Source organism: Balaenoptera borealis (genome assembly GCF_965194805.1).
Source record: "Balaenoptera borealis genome assembly, chromosome: 8".
Taxonomy (NCBI): Eukaryota; Metazoa; Chordata; class Mammalia; order Artiodactyla; family Balaenopteridae; genus Balaenoptera; species Balaenoptera borealis.
Window position 1 is genome coordinate 86,624,755 of NC_138865.1, and position 18,350 is coordinate 86,643,104.

General features: G+C 41.3%; 1 protein-coding gene and 1 long non-coding RNA gene across 6 annotated transcripts in view; both read right to left on the reverse strand.

Annotated features, from left to right (window-relative positions):
- The window catches only part of RNF38 (ring finger protein 38), a 114,044-nt gene extending 95,864 nt beyond the window's left edge, over positions 1-18,180 (reverse strand). For 2 of the 5 annotated variants that reach the window (XM_082402341.1, XM_082402338.1), the window contains exon 1: positions 17,830-18,180. In XM_082402341.1, coding sequence (XP_082258467.1) covers positions 17,830-18,082 — 253 coding nt within the window. In that variant the 5' untranslated portion in view covers positions 18,083-18,180. The remainder of the gene's footprint in view (positions 1-17,829) is intronic. The other 3 variants (XM_082402343.1, XM_082402342.1, XM_082402348.1) reach the window with 2 other exon arrangements.
- Positions 10,748-17,805, reverse strand: LOC309633491. The gene is made up of 2 exons (XR_014247566.1): positions 11,307-17,805; positions 10,748-11,168 (listed from the first exon to the last, which is right to left on the reverse strand). It is a non-coding gene; the product is annotated as an uncharacterized lncRNA (long non-coding RNA).
- Positions 18,181-18,350: the final 170 nt, after the last annotated feature.

An 18,350-nucleotide genomic window follows, 5' to 3' on the forward strand; every position in this document is an offset into this window, starting at 1 on the left:
ATATCATTTTTCTCTGCAAACCCCCTACCTCAGGCTGTTCTCCCTGGAAGGGTAACTGAATGAAAAATATTACCTTGAAACTCCTGATGAATTTAGAGCACACAAAGCTCTGAATTACATCAATGAAATGAGAATCTTAACCATACCTTTGAAATGTTTAAATCAGTCATACAGATCATCAACTCATGTAATCTTATACATAATCTGTGAAAACATGGATCCTGAAAACTACAGTACTCACCCAACGAAATGATTCACAGTACTCACCCAATGAATTGATTTACATTTATTGCATAGCTAAGAATGGAAGGCAACAGCAAAACAATTTAAAATTCTATTGTAAAGGGACTTCCCTGGTGGCGCATTGGTTAAGAATCCACCTGCCAATGCAGGGGACACGGGTTCAATCCCTGGTCCAGGAAGATCCCACATGCCACGGAGCAACTAAGCCTGCATGCCGTGACTACTGAGCCTGCGCGCCACAACTACTGAAGCCCGTGCACCTAGAGCCCGTGCTCTGCAACAAGTGAAGCCACTGCAATAAGAAGCCTGCGCACCGCAACGAAGAGTAGCCCCCGCTCACCGCAACTAGAGAAAGCCCACACGCAGCAACGAAGACCCAACGCAGCCAAAAATAAATAATAAATTTAAGAAATAAAATAAAATTCTATTGTAAATCTGGCTACATAATTACATGAAAACATTTAAAAAATCATTCTCAAAAGAAAATATGCAATTTATAAAAACAACAGATAAATAAAACTATAGATTATATTTATATAGAAAAAATAAAGAGTGGAGAAGTATAGATGTACTGAAATGCTTGTATAAAAATTACGAGGACACTAAAGATACTATTTAGCTCTGCCTCTGACAATTAGAGAAAGTTTAAAAGCCTTTTTAAAATCTACATGGATCAATAACACATGAAAAGATGCTCAATATTATTAGCCACTAGGGAAATGCAAATCAAAACCACAATGAACTACCAATGTACCCCCAGTAGGATGATTATGATAAGAAAGACAGATAGTAACAGGTTTTGATGATAATGTGAAGAAATCAGGACTCTCATACATTGCTGGTGCAAATGTAAAATGAAATGGTGCAACCACCTTGGAAAACAGTTTGGCAATTCCTCAAAAGGTTAAACACAGTTATAATTTGACCCCGTAATTCTGGGTGGGTGGGTGGGTGGGTGGGTGTGTGTGTGTGTGTGTGTGTGTGTGTGTGTGTGTGTCTTAAAGAAATGTAAACATATGTCCACGCAAAATCTAGTACACAAATGTTCACTGGAGCATTATTCATATTAGTCCAAAAGTGAATGCAACCCAAATGTCCATTAATTGATAGATGAATAAATAAAATGTAGTATAGACATACACTGAGTATTATTTGGTCATGAAAAGGAATGAAATGTTGATATATGTTACAACATGGATGAACCTGAAAACACTATGCTAAGTGAAAGAAGCCAGTCATAAAAGACTGTATATTGTATGATTCCACTATAAAAGGTCCAGAATAGGCAAATCTATAGAAAAAGAAAAGTAGGTAGTTGTTTCCTAAGCTTGGGGTGGGAGGAAATGGAGACTGACTGCCAGTGGGTACAGGGTTTCTTTTCTGAGCAATGAAAAGATTCTGGAATTAGACAATGGTGATGGCTGCACAATTATGAATATACCAAAATACTAAAAGCCATTGAACTGTACACTTAGTATGCGTGAACTGTGTGATATGTGAGTTATATCTCAACAAAGCTGTTAAATTTTATAAAAGAATGAGGTAGGGGGCACAATGGAAGGTGTCTGGGGTAACTGTAATATCATATTTCTTGACCTGACTGTTGGTTACACAAGTGTGTTCACATTGTGATGATTCACTGATTGGCAAACTTACAAGATGTGCATGTTTTATAAATATATCACATGTCAAATAAAGGTTTTAGCAAAGAATAACTAGGTCTATAAATACTGACTTGGAAAGGGATCCAAGATATAAAGTGGAAACAAAGTTTCAAAACCGTATAAACAATATGGTCCCACTTTTTATAAATTTATACACATACACATATATGTATGTGCCGAGTAAAACACACACACACACGAGTATACACACAAACCTATTCTCATTGATCTCTGAAGAATTCAGATAAAGGGACTTAAATTTCTCTGATACATAATTCTGTAATGTTTGAATTTTTTGCAATGTGCATTTTTATAATCAGAAGACAATAAATGTATACATTTAAAAAATCTTTTAAGGTGTATAGAAAGAATTTAATAAAGAACAGAAATTCCTCAATCAGTATACAAAAACAGAAATAATAGATCCAAGAATAAAAGATAATCATTTTTTAAAAAAATAACAGCAACAATCATTTGATTGCTTACTATGTAGTTGGCACATATATTAGCTCATTTTCATTATATCTATTTTACAGATGAGGAAATAGGCCGGGAGATTTTAATCTAATCAAAATAGAACAAAATACAGCTTATGAAGAAAGTTCATAAAATCATTTACAGAGAAAATTTTTAAAAGACCATAATGAACTCACTCATACTTTTTTTTAAATCTGTAAAAGAATTTAATTTTCTTAAAAAAAAAAAAAAATTGGGGGCTTCCCTGGTGGCACAGTGGTTGAGAGTCTGCCTGCCAATGCAGGGGACACGGGTTTGAGCCCTGGTCTGGGAGGATCCCACATGACGCGGAGCGGCTGGGCCCGTGAGCCACAATTGCTGAGCCTGCGCGTCTGGAGCCTGTGCTCCGCAACGGGGGAGGCCGCGATGGTGAGAGGCCCGCGCACCGCGATGAGGAGTGGCCCCCGCTTGCCGCAACTAGAGAAAGCCCTCGCACAGAAACGAAGACCCAACACAGCCATAAAAATAAATTAATTAATTAATTAAAAAAAAAAATTTGCCAAAATCGACTACTTCCCCCCCCCACCAACACACACACCAAAAACCGAAAACTGAATGGAATAAGCTAAAAAACAAAATAGAAATGGTTACTGTCCTTCCTCCCAAAAGGCTATTTTTCCATGCTACCAAAATCCTTATATCAAGAATGGTACAAGGAAGGAAACTTACAGGCCTTCTCTCTTGTGATTATATACCAAAGCCCTAAATACTAACAAATCAATCCAGTACTATGAGCTCCATTACAAAAATTTAGGGATAATCCCATACTAAAAATTGATTAAAGTAATTCAGCACATAAATAAGTAAAAAGAGACATAACATCCAAGGGTAGATAACTGAGTTGGAAGGCATTTGACAAACTTATTCTTTCTAAGAAAAGCACTTAATAAATAAAAATACTACTTCTTTAACTTGTTAGCTTTCAGACCCACAGTCAACCCCACAACGAACAGTGAAACACAACTGAGGCAGCCTCATTACGCTACAGTCAAATACTGAATATGACATTTTCTGGATGTTACAGTGTAGCCAATGAAATAAGAAAGAAAAATAATAGAGAAAAGTATTGAAAAGGAGTCTAAATTAGCAGCATTGTCCAATAATAGAGTTGTCCAACTGGTATACCCAAGAAAAATCTATGAAAAATTACTAAAATGACTGAAAGAGCTCAGGAAATTGGCAGGTTTTTAAATAAATATACAAAAATCAGCTTTTCCTAACATCAGCAAAGCTCAAAAATATGATGAAAAACATCCTACTGTCAAAAGCAAGAAGAGGGGCTTCCCTAGTGGCAAGGTGGTTAAGAATCCACCTGCCAATGCAGGGACACGGGTTTGAGCCCTGGTCCGGGAAGATCCCACATGCCGCGGAGCAACTAAGCCCGTGCGCCACAACTACTGAGCCTGCGCTCTAGAGCCCACGAGCCACGACGACTGAGTCCAAGTGCCACAACTACTGCAGCGTGCACACCTAGAGCCCATGCTCTGCAACAAGAGAAGCCACCGCAGTGAGAAGCCCGCGCACCGCAACAAAGAGTAGCCCCCACTCGCCGCAACTAGAGAAAGCCCGCGTGCAGCAACAAAGACCCAACACAGCCTAAATAAATAAAATTTTTTTAAAAAGCAAGAAGAACATAAAATACTATGGAATTGACATTATGTGAATTAAACTACAAAGCCCTACTAAGGCACATACTATGGCACTACTAAGCTCTACTAAGGCACATACTATAAGAAAAGTAAGGGGAAAGAAATCATGTTAATAGATTGATAGATGTTAATAGTGTGATGATATTAACTATTTCCAACTTCATAAATTTAATGCTTTTCCAATCTGTGTATCAATGGGATTTTCGCAGTAATCCTCACAAAAACTTTTAAAAAATATATCTGGACGGTGGGGAAAAGCATGTAAGGAAAGGCAAAAGTCTTTTCAAAATAATAATAACTACAAGGAGTTGCCCTACAAAGCATTTATCCATATAAAACTACAATAAGTAAAACATATAATATTGGTGCCAGAATACTGACAGATCAATAGAACAGAGTGAGAAACAGATCTAAGTATTAATGAAAATTCAGTATATGATTGAAAATGTCATGTTAAATATATAAGGAACTGGTTAAATTGTGGTATGTCCATTATTAAAGACAATGGAATATTACAGCTATTAAAAATGAGGTAGATTACACTCATGTAGAAAGATGGTCGCAATATAGTATGATGTAAAAAAAAAAAAAAATGTAAAGAATAGGAAGTACAATATAATCCCTTGTGTTTTATTTGTTTATTTGACAGCCACGTTATGTATAGAAAATGTCTGGAAAGATACACATATCTAAATAGCACTGTCACTACCTCTGGGATTATAGTAAGGAGAGGAATAAGAATGGAGAGTCCACCAGTCATTACCCCAACAGTGAAGAGATGGCAAACTCAAATTAGAATAATCTGAAGGGGGTTTATTTATAAAAGGAATAATTACAAAGTTGGGAGGTGAGGCCTACAGAAACCATAGGGGATGAACAGGACTAGCTATAGCATAACAATTATCACTCTGGCTCCCAAAAAGACAGGACACAGAGAGTACCAGAACCTAGGTAATATAAGGCCGGCTACCCTGAGAAGAGAGAGAATAAATATTCTGACCTCATTCTTCTCCTTCCCTTCAATCTCCTCTTAAGGCTGAACCCAACCAGAAACCAAAAGACCTGGGAACTCTTTCCCTGGGGCAGAGAACCAGGTGGAAATGGGTGAAGGACAGGCGTGGAGAAGTAAATAGAAGGTACCGGGCCCAGATTTCTTTTACCTTTTTATAAAATTAATTACATAAATAGAAGTACAGTATCTTCATTAAAAGTGGAAAACTTACATAGAAAGCTAAAATTCCATCCTCCATAATCCTGGATCCTTCTCCAGAAGTAATCATCTTTATTATCATCATTTTTTTTTTTTCCAACATAGCAGTCACAAATTGGGCCCTAGAGTCAGACAATCCCTTAGCCCTTCCTAGCTCTTTGACCTTAGACAAGTTGCCAAACCTTTTTTTTTTTTTAATTATTTATTTATTTATTTATTTATGGCTGTGTTGGGTCTTCGTTTCTGTGCGAGGGCTTTCTCTAGCTACAGCAAGTGGGGGCCACTCCTCATCGCGGTGCGCGGGCTTCTCGGGCTTCTCACTATCGCGGCCTCTCCTGTTGCGGAGCACAGGCTCCAGACGCGCAGGCTCAGTAATTGTGGCTCACGGGCCTAGTTGCTCCGTGGCATGTGGGATCTTCCCAGACCAGGGCTCGAACCCGTGTCCCCTGCATTGGCAGGCAGACTCTCAACCACAGCACCACCAGGGAAGCCCCATTATCATCATTTTGATGGGGTTTGTCACTGACTTTTTTCTAGACAGACACACATACTCACCACAATAAAACACACAGAATTGCTTTAGGAAGTGTTGTTTGCTCAACATGAACAGTATTAACTACCCTATTACTTTCTGCAACCTTTTTTTCTCACCATTTTCAGTTCAGCTATAAAATAATGCTCAAGAAACCAAGAGGAACAGTTTGAATCTCCTCAGGGTTGTTTACACCCTACCTCAGTGGTTCTCAAAATATCCCCACACTCCCCCAACCACTGCATTAGCATCACCTAGGAATTTGTTTAAAAGGCCCCACCCTAGTACAGTGAATCAAAAGTTCAGGAAGTGGGGCCCAGTAACCTTCCTTTTAACCAGCCCTCCACATGACTATTATGCAGGCTAAAGTTTGAGTGCCACTACTCCATCACCTGTGCCCTTGCTAGGAATCTGCTTTTTAACTAGATCCCGGGGTGATGCGTAAGTAAACTGAAGTGTTAAGAAGCCGGTCTACCTCTGAGCCATAAACCTAACCCCAATCCATATTACCCGCACCTATCCGCACACAGGGTATTATGAGTGGTTTCTGGGAATGGGAATGGGGGAGGCCAGCAAAAAGAGCAGTGGTTTTTAACCTCTTTGAATTTAAACCTATCACTCCTGTGGGAAAAAATCAGCACTGCATGCCCTAGTTAGGCAGAGCATGTTAGCAGCGTCGTCTTTTGTGCGTGACAGATAGCACATAACTACTTTTAAACCACCCTGGAAATGTACCGCTCTTAGGTGTCAATATTATATCATAAGTTCTCATTTTTCTTTTTAAAATAAGTTAATTTCAATGTTAACCCCAGGCATAATAAAATTACGTAAGACTAGCTAACCTCTGTTTGTATCACTAATACTGTAATGGGAATCCATTATTTTAAAACAAAGCACAGGCATACACCTTTTCTGCTCTAACAAGGATACTTTTATCAACATTTACAAGTGTATCTACCCTCCACTTCCATGCTGCAGCCTCCACCTCTACAGAGCTTGTGGGGAGGGGGAAATGTCCCCAGAATTCCACCTTTAACTTCCTGCTGCCTCCCTGAAAGGCTGACATTTTCTTTCAAAACCTGCACCCTAAAGCCCCTCTTCTTTTGCTCTTGTCTCATTTTTCTCCACGGAGTCTTCAGGTCTGTCCTGAGTCACAGGCAAACATGTTGACTTTCTCAGGAAATCTGCCAAAGTAATGACATATACATCTGTGCTTGAGAATCATACTGTCTCATTGCTTAGGCAGCCTGATTCCGGCTAACACAACGATCTGCTTTTTTAAGGCACTTCCAGTTTCACTTCTAGTTCCTACCAGGCTTATGCCCCGCCCCAAGGCAGCACAGCCCCCTCTCTCTGAGCTTTCCTGACACAGGAAGTAGCACAGTCAATTCTGTGGGGCCCAAACCCAATTTGACTTGCCTCTCCCTTCTTAGAGCAATCTCAGAATCAAAATTTCTAAAGCTCCTTTTCCATCTGATAACTTTTCTTCCATACAAAAAAAGTTTTAATCAAGACAAAATAAATTTGGGCCTTGGGTTTTTAATTACATAGCATCAGGAAAAATAATATAACTATTCTATCAAACAATTCTATTTCAAAAGGAAACATGTTTCTAATAAAGATGTTAAAAAATAAAAAAAATGAAAAAAATGAAAAATAAAAGAAAGGAACATTACATCTCAAAAGTGCTATAAAAAGATTTTGGTATGGTAAAACTAGTTTGATTTCTATCCCCACCCCACACAATTGTTTCTTAAAATCATTTATGGCAATTGAGACAGAGTTCATTTTTTAAAGATTTTCTTCTACCAAAAGCGAGACTCAAAATATGTACAGAATTACCTAAACATTCTACAGTCAAATTCTGACTTTAGTTTTATCTCATGGACATTAATAACTTCATGAATTAAACACAGATTCACGTTAAGGCAAATCTTTTGACTTGTTGCCTTTGTAGGGTTTTGGGTTTAACTGTTGTTGTTGGTTGTTGTTGTTAAGCACACAATGGTGGCTTTTATTTAAAGTTAAAGCTCAAAAATATCATGGAATAGTAATTTGTTTTCAATATATGCACAGTTTTTAATAGAAATATCGGATAATTAGATCAAAAGAATTCATGACTCATATTCTTCATATACAGCAAAGACAGTCAACTATGTCTTCCATTAGAGCCCCAAACATACTGTAACTCTGGAGATGTTCTGATGCTAAGGTTCTTAAAGAAACACAAACCAGTAAATGGGTGGAAATTCCTCAATTATCTGGATTTAATCAGCTTTTATCCTGCCTGAATAGAAGACTATCTTCCTCCTATGAATTAATTCTCATATTGCTTAGTAATTTGAAAGGTGGAGAATTCATTTTTCTTTTCCAACTATCCATAAACAAAGAAAAAGACTGAGTTGGCAGTGCTCAACTCAAAAACAGGACATGTTCCAAAAGTCTAAAACTACTGTACCTCGTTTTGACCTTAGAATCCCATTTTCCCATAGAACATTTTCTAAATGGATGGCCCACCAACGCCTATTAAGCCCACAACATAAACGAAATAATATTAGAAACACTATAACTGCTTGAGAAAATTTAATCTCAGATTCCAACTTTGGGCCACCTAAAGACAGAATTTTCAACAAGCATTCCAACCAAGTTTGAAGTAGTTCATTTGGGAACCACTACGCTACATTATCTTCCTCAAATAATTTACTATGTCAGACAGCATCAACACAGCACCAGGCTCTCCAACTGATGCCTGAAATATTCATATTCTATACCACTGAATAAAGGGATATGTTTATACTTTAGCTTGTGACAAAGTTTATTATGGAAATTAAGAAGGCTAAAAAGAAGTCTAACATCCATTCTTGTACTAATTTCAGAGAGGGAGGTACTCATATCCACAAAAAGGTGGGATTCTGAATAGGGCCTAATTTTTCTATGAGAAGTTTTGTATCTGCTTAAGTGACCAAACAAGCACTGAGTTAAGATCAATGTTCAGAATCACAGAACATGGGAGATTTTCTAAGAAGCAATATAACTATGCCTGATCTGAGGTGAACCCACTCCAATGCAGGTACTCCTACTCCTTATTATGTGAAAAAGTAATGAATGACTAAAAAGAAAATTAATTAAATAATCCTAACACAAAAATTCAGAACTTAAAAGGAGTGTATTTCTCAGGAGGAACAAAGGTAAAACTGAAGACTGCAAATTCTCTCTAGTGGCTAAGACAGTGGTCACCTTTGCTTATGTTCAATCTCATTACCAAAACTTAACTATGTTTGCTTAGGCTATCTATAAAGTGAGACGTAAAGCATGATGGCTAAAAATAAAGACTCTGGAATAAGACGGCTTGGGTTCATATCCTAGATAACACTCTTAATAGCTGCGTCATCTTTAGCAAGTTATTTAACCTCTCTGTGCTCCAGTTTCTTCATCTGCACAATAAAGATGATAAAACATCAACCTTAGAGGACTGTAGTGAAAATTAAATGAATTAATCCAGGTAAGCCACTTAGAACAAAGCCTTGCACATAATAAGCACACAGTAAGTGACCACTGTTATCTAGATATTAAAAAATAAGCAGGATTTGGAGAAGATAGGAAAAATTAAAGCTGAAGCAACAATCAAACGAACAGAGGTGAAAAAGTGATACACACACATGGAAACAGGGCATTACACTTCCCTGCAGAATATTCATGAAGAATAGTAGAGATTGGAATAATGAAGACCCAATTATGCTGGCCTTGAATGCCAAACCAAAAAATATTTTACTTACAAGGCAGCCACTTAAATTTGTGACCTGATTAGATCTGTGCTTTGGCAATGTTAATTATCATGATTATATCATATCACTACTATTTATGCAATTTTGATGTTCTCAAACCCAAAAATTTGTTTGGTCAACTAACACACTGTCAGAGTCTATTGCTAAACTGTTGTGTATGTGAATCAAATCTGAAATCCTCACTGTGTCTGGTACATAGTAGGCATTCAATAAATGTTTTATTGTTACTTTTACTGGCCACCAGAGCAGTGAAGTAAACAGTCAGAGGTTATATGTATATGTATTGTAAGAAATATGCATTATAAATGAAGCAAATGAAATAGCCAAATAACAGCTCGTAAAATGTTAAGTCACTGCTGAGCAGTATACTTGCCTAAAACAGGGGTAATCACCCTTACTTTTCATTAAAAGCAGATAAAATGGAACCTTGTATATTTTTAAATCTCATAAAATTTAGCTGTCAGATTTATACAGTCTTTTTAAGGATTCTTTGGGCAATATCTTTGTAATGGACTACCCAGTATTCTTATGTGACGATAAATTTAAGGCAGATTTCCTCAAGATATCTGCACTCCCATGTTCACTGAAGCATTATTCACAATAGCTAAGATAGAGAAAGAACATAAGTGTCTGATGAATGAGTGAATGAAGAAGTTGTGGTATATACATACAATGGAATATTATTCAGCCATGAAGAAAGAAGGAAATCCTGCCATTTGCAACAACATGGATGAAACTGGAGGACATAATGTAAAGTGAAATAAGCCAAAGAGAGAAAGACAAACACTTTAAGATGTCACTTATATGTAGAAGCTAAAAATAATAATAATAATAATAATTTGTTTTTTTAATATAAAAGTCAAACTCATGGAAACAGAGAGTAGAATGGTGGTTACCAGGGCCTGGGGAGTGGAGGAAATGAGATGCTGGTCAAAAGGCACAAGCCTTCAGTTATAAGTTCTGAGGCTCTAATGTACAGCATGGTGACTATAGTTAATAGTACTGTATACTTGAAATTTGCTAAGAAAATAGATCTTAAGCATTCTCACCAAGAAAAAAGGTAGTTATGTGAGGTGATGAATGTATTAATTAACCTGACCATAGTAATCATTTCGCCATGTACACAAACATCAAACCATCACATTGCACACTTTAAATACATAAAATTTTATTTGTCAATAAAAAAGGGAGAGAGAGAAAGAAAGGAAGGAAGGAAGGAAAGAGAGAAAGGAAGGAAGGAGAGAAAGAAGGAAGGGAGGGAGGGAGCAGAAGGAAGGAATGAAAGAAGGGAGAGAGGGAGGGAGGAAGGGAGGGCGGAAGGAAAGAAGGGAGGCAGGAAGGAAGGAAGACATTTGAGACACTAGTAAAAGTAATACACTAATAGTTAACATAGTAAAAAAAATTGTTCACTAGAAGATTGATTGCCAACAGATCTCAGAAGCACATCATGACAGGATGGTTGATGTAAGAGGTTACTAAACACATATCCCCAGATTCACTGATTTTTTTCTGGTGGTGGTAGGGGGAAATCAGCTTCCCAAGATGTCAGTCAGTGCTAACTTTTAGAAACTTAAAAAAAAAAAAAAAAAAAAAGATTAGTAAGAGCACCCCATGGATAGTAAGCAAGTTATAGATTTGGCTTTCTTGGGCAATCAATCATTCTGGCAACACAAGCATAAAACAAAGTAGGCCTGGATTTCTACATACCTTCTTGTAAAGTACTTTTTTTTTTTAATATAAGTTTATTTATTTTTTATTTATTTATTTATTTTTGGCTGTCTTGGGTCTTCGTTGCTGCACGCAGGCTTTCTCCAGCTGCGGCGAGTGGGGGCCCCTCTTCGTTGCAGTGCGCGTGCTTCTCATTGCGGTGGCTTCTCTTGTTGCGGAGCAGGGGCTCTAGGCAAGCGGGCTTCAGTAGTTGTGGCACGTGGGCTCAGTAGTGTGGCTCGCGGGCTCTAGAGCACAGGCTCAGTAGTTGTGGCGCACGGGTTTAGCTGCTCTGCGGCATGTGGGATCTTCCTGGACCAGGGCTCCAACCTGTGTCCCCTGCATTGGCAGGCGGATTCTTAACCACTGCGCCACCATGGAAGTCCCACTGTAAAGTACTTTTCACTTACAGTTTTAGACTAGAAAAAAAAAAGTTCCCGCTGTCTTGTGCTTTTTAAAGCTTCAAGTATCTTGCAAGTATTAGAATTTAAAACCTTGAAATGTATTCACTTAAACACATTCCTGTCAGCATTACCAACAACGCTCCATTATCCATTTTGGTACTGTCTCCAGATGCTTTTAATCCCCGCCTGACTTCTCCCTACCAACAAGTACTTGGATACCATCTTTACCCTGTCTGCCCCCATTACTTGGTTGTGCTTAGGAAATTATAATTACAGTGATCCCGCCTTTAAAACATCCTCAGAGCACAAAGCCTCTTTGTATGACTGGGGGTGAGGGGGGCGCCTTCCAGGCTCCACAGCAAAGTGTGGGTGGTGGCAACATAGGCAGCAACGAAAGAAGAAGAGCTGGGACCACTCTGGAGGCCTTCAGGTCTGGTTCAATATTGTTCGAGGGGTTTTACTTGTGGGTGTCCAGCCCAAAGGTTCTACAAAGCCTCTGCACCCCTCCCATGAGGAGAGTAAAGAACAGGACCTGTTCTGACAGATGGAGAGATCACCACCAAGCCCAAAAGGGCAGGGAGCAGAAGGAAGCATGAAAAGGGGGAGAAAAGAAAGCAGTAGCTGAAACATACTCCTTTGTGCTGTTCTCAGTACTTCAGGTAATGAAGTCTCTGACAGTGAAGCTATCACCCCAATGAATCAGTGGCTAGTACTGGTATTACCAGCACCCAGTAGGTGCTCACTCAAACACGTATTCAGGCGGCAGCAAAAATCTACATAGGAAGACAAATCTATTAAAAATTTAAAAAAATAAAATAGCCTAAAAGCCAAATGAAAATACTTTTTAAAAATTATTAGAGTCCCATCTTCTAGTTGCAAAAGTGATTATACAATGAATACTTGTTTTACTTTGCCTCCCCTACTACTTCAGTGTAGTCTTCAAAACTGCTCGCTTTCCAGCTCTGTGACAATAAAACAGACTTCAACTAAAGATCAGTGAGCACCATCTGCAAACACTGAAATCAAAGGTGCTGAAGCAGAACAGATACTGACAGGTGACTGTCAACTCAAGGTACATCCCAGAAGCACTACAAAATGTTCTACTACTTAATTGCTTGCAGCTCTCTTCCATGCATGTATTTCTTCCTCTTTACCACCTCTTCCCTTCTTTCAACAGGGTCAAATGGTTATATCAAAACTTACAATCTCTCCCTCATTTCTACGCATATTTTATCACAAAAGCAGACAATACAGCGACAGCTTTCCATATCATGACTGGAGGGGGCTACTGATAAAACTCTAGTATAATCCCATCATTCTCCTCCACCTGCCCAACATGGTTAACTGTCCCAAGCAGTCCCTAGAATAGCACTAATATCCATTTAAACTAAGAACAGAAAAAAAAACCCTGAAACTGCTTTTGGGTGAGCCTTATAGGTGAGAACTGTTTATTCTCCTTGTGTGGGCATAAGACTAGTTTTGTTAAACATTTTCAGTTTTATTTACATACATTTTCTTTAAAAAAAATTTCTTCAAGACAGCAACAAAAGCACAATGGAACCCTCTATCCATCACCCTCAATCATGTTTAAAAATAATAATAAAAAAGACAATAGAAACCACTTCAAATTGTACCTCTCCCTTGAGCCCGCAGAACAGCACTCTTCCATGACAACTGTTCTGAAAAACACACTGCCATTATTTGCAAAAGCAGTAGGAAGTCCAGTCTTGTCCTTGGTTCAGCACTCCCCCTTCCTCTCTCTCCAAGAAAAAATGAAACAGCAGGAAGCGTAAACAACCGCTTAATGGAAAATACAAATGGGCAAATATTTTCAAAATTGGCTAAAAAGCCTCAGGTCTTAAGAAATTCAGGAATACTAGTGTAGGGGGAAATAGGAAGAGAAAAATAGTATCGTATTTCCCCCTCAAAGTGAGCACTATGTGACTGCATGAGCAAATGTGGCACATAGCTACTTTCTCTCCTTCATTTACCAGATGCTTTTGTCTTTTCAATGACTTCTTTCTCATTGTCTTTCCATAAATAATGGTATTTATCAAATTGTTTATTCTGTACAATTTCTCCAGACCCATAACAAATTTTACAATTTTGAGCTGAACTCTTTGGTTCAACTCTTCGGTTCAACTGAGCATGGTAATGAAAAGCCAGGGGTAGGCCCTTTCCCATGAAAAGTTCACATAGAGAAAACTCTTTTGGAGTCTCAGGCCTAGCAGCGACCAGCCCTCTTCGCAGAGCCTGTGGTGAGTATGGACGGGTAACAGCTGGACCAACAGTTCCAAAGCCGCAGGGCCATGCTAGTTCACAGAGCACCTTTGTGAGGATTAGAAAAGGGTGCCCCCACTAAGGGGACACAGTTTCCACACAAAGTGCTCATCTTGGTAAGCGGAGCACAAAATGGGTTTCTACTCCCACTTGCAAAACAAAACAAGCACCCAGTGCTGAGAACAAGCTATACAACCCTAATCAGCAGCCTTGCAAAAGTGTACCTGGGGCAAAACTGCACCTCCAAAGTAGGTCTCCAGAAAGAAGAACGTCACCAACAACAAACAGCATTTCACAAATTTCATTACCAGAAATCCTCACACATGTTAATATAAGTTCATTCATAAACATATTAGGACCAGAGGAAAAACGGTCTAGCAAAGAAGGAAAACTAGCAAATTTGAGAGAAAGGAAACTCTTCCATCTAGAGGAATAATCAGTTGTTCCTAAAGCCCCCAATCTTTGACTACAGGTTCAAATGGCTGAACTTCAAATGCATGTGCTAAGCTAAAACATGCAAACAATCACTATCATCTGCAGAGAAAGGCATGATCACATACATTTACCTTTGGGGGTTTACTTTCTCCAATTTGCTAGTTTTCCTTCTCAGTCAGACACTTTTTTGCTCCTATCCTAACTATAAAACCATACACAGTGATACATGTGGTTAAAGTTTATAAAACCTGATAAACAGCCTTGGTGGGTGGTGGGCCCCTTAGCTACCTGCATGAAAATAAGAGGAACAGACAACCTGGATTATGAAGGGTTTAACATTCAATGGCTTCCAACCCGATCATTCTTTTATGCCCTACAAAAGAGCTAAATATCACATGGGTCCAAATTAGTCCCAGTCATGCAGGAGGGGCAACAGAAGGCAGCCTGGGGACTAGGCTGGGCAAAGCTGAGAAGAAGTACAGCCCACAGTCAGAAGAAACCTTAAGGCAGTGGTTCTCAAACTTTAGTGGGCATGAGAATCTACCAGGGAACATGTTCAGAATCAGATTTCTGGGTCCCTCCCTACATTTGATAGATCAGAATGTCCTGGAGCACTTATATTTTGACAAAACTCAAACTGCTGACCTAGGTCCACCAGAAAGTTTAGAAAGACTGGGAAATCCTCCACGTGCCTATCAGCTGTTCCAAAATAAAAGTCATCCATCACAAAACTAGGCTTTGCGGGTCAGAATGGGGTGAGAAAAGGATCACCAGCCAGCATGCCTAACAGGCTGTGCTGGGCTGGATCCTGTAGCTAGAGTTTCACTATTATGGGACAAAAACCCTCTGCTATGTAAACAAGAAATTGTTTTGCATGTGAGAAATATTTCAAACATCTGAAAAATATTTAAATATCTCTGTACCCTACATCCAAGATAAGCAAATCTTAATTTGCAATTATCTGATTCAGGTTTAATAACAGAATACTAGATATAACTAAAGCCCTCTGTGTACCCCTGATCAATCCCATTCCTCACCCACTCTCCTGAGAGATAACCACTACTCTGAATTTGGTGTTAGCTGTTACCATGAATGTTCTTATACTATTACTACATATGTACACAGACACAGACAATATTATTTTGCATGTTTTCAGATTTTATGCAAGTGGAAACATTCTCTAATAATTCTTCTGTTACTTGCTCCCCCAGCCCCTGTTATGTTTGTAAGATTCAACCACTTTAATGCATGTGGTTATAGTTTATTTTTCACAGTGCTCTAATATTCAGTTGTGTGGGACTATCTAACAATTTATGTATTTCCCTATTGGTGGACATTTAAGCAGCAATAAACATTCTTGTACTTCTTTTGTACTTATTTTCTTGGACAAGTGTGCAAAGATTTCTTGAAGTATATACCCAGAAATGGACATTTTAGGTAAATAGATTTGCTTGCCCTCCTTCAGCTAGACATCACTATGCTACTCTCCAGAGTGACTGTATCTATTTACATTCCCACTAGCAGTATATAAAAGGTGATTTCCCCATAACCTTACTAACACTTGGTTATCACAGCATTTAATTTCTGCCAATCTGATGAGTGTGAAATGGCATGTCACTGATGTTTCAATTTGCATTTCCCTAATTTTAAGTCTTTGACAAGTAAATTTTCATACTTTTATATATATCTGTCAAATATGTTTTTCTCAGTTTTTTAGAAAAATTTAACCCATCTTGTCTGAATCAGGGCAGTTCTTCCTAAAGAACCTTGCCAACAGCCACAACTGGAAAGCTGAGGTGCGGGAGGGCAGCAAGAAAACAGCTGACTTAAACAAGGAATCATCTTGGACAAAGAGCCCTAATTAATGCATTTGCTAATTAGTCTTTCCCTTCCCTCTTTTGTCAAGGCTTACTTCCAAGACAATACTACGGGCCTGCAGCCTTAGAACATGAGAGAGAATGGGGGGGATGGGGAGTACCCAAAACATTATGTAAAAGTACTTACAACTGTCTTTACTCAAAGAAAATGATGTGATTGCAGACCAATACTTATTACTCAACCTTGTAAGATACCATCCACCTCTAACAGACTCCTTTCAAGCTCATTACCTTTGGCTCCCTCTTTGAAACAGCCCAATCTTTTTCTCTACACTAGACACTGTCCCCCTCCCTTCAAGCAACCCTTTCATCTCCCTTCCCCCACAGTGACTAAATTTCCTCCTTTTCCCCCATTCTACAGCTTCTATTTTCTAGCTCCACAGGACCCTCTTCATTGACTATAACACTATTCTCTCTCCGTTGCCTCTAGAACCCCAAATCTCTTTCCAAGATGCATCCACAATAAAAACCCACCCGAAAGAAAAACGGGAATCCCATGCAGTACATGGCCCTCTTCCATGCCAGGCAGGTGGGTGACCTGTCCCAATCCTCTCACTTCCTACCCCTTCACGCCTGGGATAGCTGTTCTTTCTCTGGGGGTTCCCCAAGTGTGACAGGTCCAGACCACCTGGGAAAACCTCATTTGGCTTTCTGTGGCAGAAACGTCTTTACTAGGGCCATATATATATATACACTTGTTTGGGGCAGGAACGAAACTCGGACCATTTCGTGAAAAAGACACCTTACAGGCGTCTCCACAAAAGCAGGCAGGCCTCCCTCCTATTAATTCCAGCTGGATTGGTTTAGTCCGTGCAGTGGTGGGAAAGGTGGCCTGGCAGAGACCAAATGGTCCCCCCAATAAGAACTTTCCGAATCTCTGACCCACTCACTCAAGAAAGCCCTCTTCCCCGAGAGGGCAACCTCACAGGAGTCTCTCCCCCTGCGGCTCCCCAGGACACCACCAATCCCCCAAATCAGCCGCCGCTCTCCTCCGTCCCAGACTGCAAGAGATCCTTTCTCCTAAGCCAGCCCCAAAAGCGCTGGGTGGGCGTGCCTGGGGCCGGGGCCTAGCGCCCCCTCCTCCGCGATCAATCTCTCTCGGTTCTCCGGGGCTAGGGGCTCTTCCTCCTCCCAGCGCCCCCTGCTCCGGGCCCGCGCCGGCCCAGAGTGACCCTGGGTCCCAGCCAGGTTACGACTTTCGCCGGCTATGTGACCTTGGGCAAGTCACTTCCCCCTGTAAACCTCCGTTTCCTCCGCCGCCCAGAGGAGACCTAGAGAGGTCCTGCCCTGCCCACCCTAGGGGAAGGGGTTACCCACCAGGGGGGAAAAGGCTTTGTGAGCCGCTCCGCGCACCGGAGACGCAGGGCTCACACGGGCTTCGGGGCCGGACTAACCTGACCCGGACAACGCTCCACCCCCGCCGCGGGGCCGGGCGGCTGGACCACACGCCTCTGGGCGCCCTCCCAACACACACACCCGAGACCAACCCACGCCCCTCCCCGCCTGGTCCGCTCCTGGACCCCGTACCTGCTCCCGGCGCTCTGCCGCAGGCGCCGCCACCCTGGGCGCCCGCCCGGAGAGGCCCGTGGCCCGGAGGGCTGAGGCGGCCGGCTGCGGCGGGCTCGGGCCGGGGCGGCGGCGGCAGGGGGCGCGGGCGGCGCGGGGCCCCGAGCTCGGCGGGGCCCGGCCTGGGAGACGACGACTGAGGCTGGAAGTGCGCGGCGGCCGCGGCTGCTGAGGCGGCGGCGGCGGCGACCGCGGCGGCGGCGCTTCCGCTCATGGCGGGGCCGCGAGCAGCAGCTCCGCCTGCGACTCGACTCCGGCGCGGCGGGCGCTGGCTGGGCCCGGGCCGGCAGCGGCGGTGGCGGCGGCGGCGGCGACGGAGGCGGCTCCCGGAGGGGGAGGAGGCGGAGCCGGGAAGCGGCGGCGGCAGCAGCGGAGGGAGTGGGGACGCGGAAGGGGGTGGGGACGCAGCGCCGCCGCCGCCAATGGGCGGCGAGCTCCTCGGCCGGCCGAGGCTCACGGGCTGGGCGGGCGGCGCCGTGGGG